This window comes from Rousettus aegyptiacus, unplaced genomic scaffold, assembly GCF_014176215.1.
Source record: "Rousettus aegyptiacus isolate mRouAeg1 unplaced genomic scaffold, mRouAeg1.p scaffold_m13_p_7, whole genome shotgun sequence".
In the NCBI taxonomy this organism is placed as follows: Eukaryota; Metazoa; Chordata; class Mammalia; order Chiroptera; family Pteropodidae; genus Rousettus; species Rousettus aegyptiacus.
In genome coordinates, this window is record NW_023416310.1 from 74,557,447 (window position 1) to 74,563,446 (window position 6,000).

General features: G+C 58.2%; 1 protein-coding gene across 1 annotated transcript in view; it reads right to left on the bottom strand.

The window, feature by feature from the left end:
- ERGIC1 (endoplasmic reticulum-golgi intermediate compartment 1) overlaps positions 1–5,690 on the bottom strand; it is an 84,957-nt gene extending 79,267 nt beyond the window's left edge. The window contains exon 1 of the mRNA XM_016145103.2: positions 5,544–5,690. Coding sequence (XP_016000589.1) covers positions 5,544–5,563 — 20 coding nt within the window. The 5' untranslated portion in view covers positions 5,564–5,690. The remainder of the gene's footprint in view (positions 1–5,543) is intronic.
- Between the last annotated feature and the right edge of the window lie 310 nt (positions 5,691–6,000).

Genomic DNA, 6,000 nt, shown 5'->3' on the forward strand with positions numbered 1-6,000 from the left:
TTCAAAAGCAAATACACAGAAGTGTTGGAGGCTTTGTCCTGTCCTGTCCTTCTTCCTGCCACATACAGCCAGTGTCATTGAGTCAACAGACCTAAATGTTAAAGTTGACAACACACCTAAATGCTAAAGTTGACAACAGACAATTGGACTAATGACCACTTCCCGAATGGATCAGCTAGGGCCGTTTCCCAAACTACAGTCTGAGAAAAGGTATCCAGTGTGGCTGAGACGGTGAGTTTGGCAAAAGCTGAGCTCAATGAACCAAGGGACTCTGGGTCCTTTCATGCAGGACTTCTCAGAGCCTTTAGTGAGTGAGCATGCGCCGTGAATCTCCAAGCCGCGGACACCGAAGGACGGCGTGCGGAATGAGAGAGATGCCCAGGCCAGACAGTCACACGGGGCAGGGGCCTCGTCCTCACTGTGCATCCAAACCACCTGGGGACCCTTGTTAACCTCGATTCAGATTCGGGGTTTGCCTTTCCGACAGGCTCTGTCTGGGTGATGCTGCAGCTGCTGGTCTGGGGACCACACTCTGGGGAGCAAGGATATCGATGAAAAGAGACGACCGTGATATCGGCCACTTTACTGGTGAGAACCGTCCCAGAGGAGGGAACAGGCTTGCCACCGAAGGGCACGCGGGAGCGACGCGGGACCCAGACTCTGCTCCCCGGCCCGCCCCCAAGGGCCTGCTCCCCAGTCCGGCGGCCGTGGCGCTCTCGGCTCTGGTTGCTATCGGGTCTCCCGGTTTGAGCCATCTTCTCCGAGTCATGGTTACGCGCTGGGACCACGGGAGGAGCTTTCAGATCACGGGGGGCCTGGGCTCCCCGCCCTCAGAGCCCGTCTGCTGGGTCTGGAGTGCAGCCTGAGTCTGGGGGGGGGGGTTTTAAAAACTCCCCCAGTGATGCTAATGCACGGCCAGAGTGGTCCTCCAGGGATGCAGAGGGAGCCGGTAAACCTCACCCCAAATGCCCTCCTCGCCCCCTGCCTGCCTCACCGACGTCTGAGGAAAACCGCCTACGGCGACTCCAAAATAAAGTAGGGAAGGTTTCCCAGCTGGGGAGTGAAACTTGACAAGGCTGCTGCAGCTGACGAGAGCCTGGTCTCGGGATGCTAGGGTATCAGGGCCAGGAACCCAAGCCACCTCAGGAGTTTCCACGTCATTCTGGGTCCAGATGTGCAGGTAAACACACGCTCTTCCTCTAAAGCCCCCGTAGCCTGAGAGGGAAAAAGCCTGGACCCCCCTGAGTGAGATGCTCTAAGTTGGTATGAGCCGGCAGTGGGGGGCCTTTAGAGAAAATTTCAGGTGTCGACCACGAGGCTAGTTTTAAAAAAAAAGGTTGATGACTTTAAGCTTCTCTATGAGCACTGCTAGGAAAGGATTAGGGACAAAAAAAGTCAATGACTCCAATTAGAGGAGGTTGCAGTCTCTCCGAACTCAGTGAACGACATGGGAGAGCTTTAGAAATGGGGTGCAGGTGGGGCTGGGGACCAGACGGCAGCATTCCAACCCCAGCGCCTTCAGCACCAGCTCCCCACCATGTCCTTAACTCTGCTGCACCTCGACTGGCCCATCTGTGAAGGCGGAGAACAGAGTGTGCCCAGCAGGATTGTTGGGGGGTTCAATGAGTTGAAGTACATATAAAGATCCTTTCAATAGTGCCAGGCCCTAGTAAGTGCTCAGTAAACTCAAAATACTGGCTGCAGAGCCCCATGGTGGCTGGGGCTTTGCTTGGTGTAAGGAGTGAGGGGGGGGGGCGGAGGGCTATAAGGCTCCGCAGAGGTCCCCTCGAGCAAGGCCACATGAGGAGCTAAAGAATGCAAGGATGGATCCCAGAGCAGTGGGCTCAGCTTGAGGCTGTAACCAGGACATGACAAAAATCAGGTCAGTTTTGCAAAGCTCGCTCAGGGCCGGAGGGCTGGGGTCTCCTGGAGGGAGGCCAGAGTGACAGGCATTGCAACAGGGCTGGCATCATGGCTGTGAGATTTGTGCAGTCACACAGGGTCCCATGCTCAGAGGGGGTCTGTGTTTAGCTTAACTCTCTGCTGTCACCATCCTGGAACTCTTAATACTTTTCCAACAAAGGGGTCTGCATTTTCATCTTGCACTCTGCCCCTACAAATTAGGTGGCCAGCCCTACCTGACAGGGCCATCGCATCTGCCCTACGTTTGTTTACCTTACCAGGTAAGGCAATGAAGGTTACGCCCCCCTCCGAAATGAAGAAACACAGGCCCTAAGAAGGTAAGTCAATGGTCCCAGGGCGCAGCTGGTCAGTAGCAGGTAGCAGCACACGCCAGGTCTTGGGGTTTCAACTTGGGGACCACCGTAGTGGGGTAGCTAGCCATCTCTGTCTCTCAGAAAGCAGTGCGGAGGCTCCCCTGGGCCTAGGCTGCGGGGCAGGAGGCGGCAGGTGGTACACGACCCCCTGCCTGCCGGAACTGGGCCTGGTCCAGGCCAACGCCCACGGATCTGGGTCACATGGCCAGTTCCACGCTGCAAGGTCCGGTGGTGAATGAGACAATGCAACAGGAGCAAAACAAACACGAGTCATCCTGGAAGGTCCAGGGTCCACCCTCTGCATCCTGCCTCCTCCCCCACCCCCCAAAATTTACAGCGAATTCAAGGAAAGAAGCGGAGGAATCTCCACCAATAGCTGAAAAGCTGCCCTGTGAAGGGAGAGTTGGCCAGCCAAGCACACCCTGCCTCTGGCGTCCTTGAGCTTGAGAGGCATTTCCAAGGGGCCAGTCTGGCCCAGGCCCTGTTCTAGGAGTCACCAGCGAAAAAAACAGATACAAATCTTTGCCCGAGGGAGCTCAGGTTTTAATGGGAGGGGGAAAGAGAATAAGTATAATACTTAAGTGAATGATACAGAGTGAGGAAATACAGTTGCTTAAATGAAAAAAATACAAACAATGAAAACAGTGGCCAGAATGGATTGGGGGCTTATTCTGTGTCTAAATACTTTATGCTTGTTATCTTACTTAAAGCTCTCGACAGTGGGTACTGGAGTCACCTCCGGATTCACAGACAGAAAAACACACCGGAGGTAAGTGGCAAAGCCCCACAGGCAGTAAAAAAAAACCAAAGCATATTGATAAGAAGGGGCAAAAGCCTCCTGATTCTGTTTTAAGGAGAGCATAACCAGCAGGAAGTCTGGTTTTCTTCCAGGTCCTGAAGTGGGGGAGGGGTCCAGTCAGAGTACGCCCCTCCCCACGGTTCTTAAGAGATGGGACAGCATCCTGGGAACCTCCAAGCCCTCCAGCACTCAGATCCCAGCTCCACCAGCTCCCCACAGCCTTGGGCCATGATTTCAATTTAAACTGAGATTCAAAAGCCCTCTCACAGGTGACACACCGCACCCCACAGTGCCCGCGTAGCAGAGAATGCCCCACATGGGCCCCCCACTCATGGACCCCATGATACCCCCTCTCTTCTCCCTGCCAGTGCTCAGAGGGGAGGGGCCATGCATCTCCCAGCTCCACAAGGTAGGTCACATGGCACAGGGCTGAGCCTGGCACAGGTCTGATAAATGAACACTGAAGAGGAAGGTACCTACCTGGGACGGTGGAACCTTCCTTAGAACCTGAGCCCTGGAGTTAACAGATCTTCAGGGGCAGGTTACTGGGCACAAACGGCTCATCCTCCAAGGTGTGAATGTGAAGTGCCGAACTCAATCTCACTGTTAGGTGGGGAGCCCACACCCCCAAGGAGTTGATTAAAGCGCCTCATTAAGCTGGGGTACCTATGGCACTGGACACTCCAACATCCAACTCAAGGGGTATGAGGTGAGGAGCTGTGCGTGACCTGGGACCCTGGCCCAGCCTTCAGTCCGGCTTCCCTGAGGTCTGGGGCAAGACCCTCAGCCCTGGGGACTCAACTTCCTCCTCTTAAAACCCGGGTATCAGAGGCAGATTGAAGGCATTAAATGATCAAAAGCAGTGATTCCCCCCGACAAGGTCAAAATCACTGAATCCCATGGGGACGAAGCCGGGGGTTAGGAAGAAGGACCAGGGACCAACGTGCCAGTATGAGGACTGTCCCCCCGAATCTCATCTGAGGGGTGACTGCCCTGTGTCTGCAAGTGCTTTGTCCGGTGCCAGCCTCAGGGGCTGCATGGAAGGGGTATGACATGGCATCAGTGCCCAGGACGGGCAGAATACCACGTCAGCCAATGCAAGAGGTCCAAGGCCAACGTCCTCTCCAGGCCTAACCCCCACCGCGCCCACCTGCCATGGGGGTCACTGCCAGGCTTTTTTCCTGGGAAGGATGTCACTTTACCCTGACTTCACACCTGGAGGGAGGGGAGGAGCAGGCGGGGATGGAGAGCCCCCTCCTGTGAGGCGGGCACCAGAATCTCTGTCTTGTGGATGAGGAAACTGCCTCACGGAAAAGCTGCTCGTCCACTAACTCCCACCTCTGAGCTGCAAACCCTGCAAACCCTGCAAGCTGAGTTACGGGCTTCTCACGCACCCGGTCCTGAGGGATGTGGCTTAATGTTTCCCGAGTCCACAGGCGGTGACATGGAGCTTCTGAGAGGGCTCAGACACTTTCACCCCGCTGAGCAGCTTAGGGGAGGTCTGAACCCAGAGGCTTCGCCCGAACTTCTAGAACAGGCTAACTTCTTGAATATAGCAAGCTGCTCAGAGGAGGGGATGGAGCCAGGATTCAGTCAGTCCCTGCCCACACGAAAGCTGTTTTCCTGACTGGACACCCACAGTGTGCTGTTTCAGGCCAGGGTATCCCCAGGGGCTCCAGGCTCTGAGGGGAAGTCTGGTGGAGACCCCGTTAGAGGACGGCTTCCAGAAGGCCTAACCCAGCACAGCGTGGACCATGAGGCAGTTGGATCCACAAAAGACCCATTGTGATCACTGCAGAAAGCCAAGGCCAGACCCTTCTGGGCCCTCTGCTGACTCCTGTCCCCAGCTCCACGGCTTCCTCCCTTCCCTATGGCACCCCAATACCCAGAGCACAGGACCAGGACTGGCTGAGGGAGAGGTCTCCTGCTCTGCCCCGCCTGGGGCAGCCTGAGCCTATGGAACCCTAAAACCCTCCAGCTGCCGCCTGCCTGGCGAGATGGGCTGAACACCCCTGGGGTTCCTGATCCGAGGTGCCTAGGACGGACCTGTCAGCCGGAGGGGCGGCTCTAGAGGGGGGCATGGGGATGATGGCTTGTGTACTCCCATCTGGAGGCGGGAGCAAGTCTGTTTCCCAGTTTGTGGGGAGGAGGCTGCGGGTTTGGGTTTGCGAGGTGTGGAGGTGTGAGGACGGGCTGGGGAGGCAGCAGGCCGGGAAGGGGGCTCCGCGGAGGGAGGGGTGGGGTGGCCTTGCCCGGGAGGTGAGAGGCTGCAGAGGCAGGCCCCCCCGCCAATCCGGCTCGCTTTGTGTGCGGCAGGCGGCCCGCCCCGGGGTCCCCGGGGGCCTGCCAAGGCATGCATCGAGCCGGGGTACGTTTCTGCGTGCCCGGCGGGAAGGGTCCGCGGCGCGCCCAGGCGCCCCTCGGGCCTGCGGAGGGGGCTTCCCGGTGGTGGGGGTCGCCACACTCACCTCCTGAAGTCAAAGGGCATCGTGCCGTCACCGCCCGGGGTGGGAGCGCTGCAGGCCGGGCGGGCCGCGGCGCCGCGTGGGTCCCTGCCGGCTGCCAACGCCTCCTCCGGCCGCCCCGCCCACGCCGGCCGCCCGCGGCCCGGACACTCGCCGCTCGCCTCCCGCCGCCGGGAAGTGACGCTCCGCGCAGCCTATTGGGCGCCACCGGCACCGGACGCCCCTTCCGCCGGCCGGTTAAAGGGGCCCGCGGGGCGCGAGGGGGAGGGGCAGGCCTTGGGGGGAGGGGCTCTTGGCGGCGCTGGGAACCCCCAAGCCCCGCGCCGTGTTTTCCTTCACTCTCTTCTTTTCCTCTTTCTCTCTGAGTCTCCGGGTTTTCTTTGCATTTGTAACACAGATTCCTCGAGTTGTGTAGATTAAATGGAACGGTCCGGGTTGGGCCGTGCAGAGCCTGGCTGCG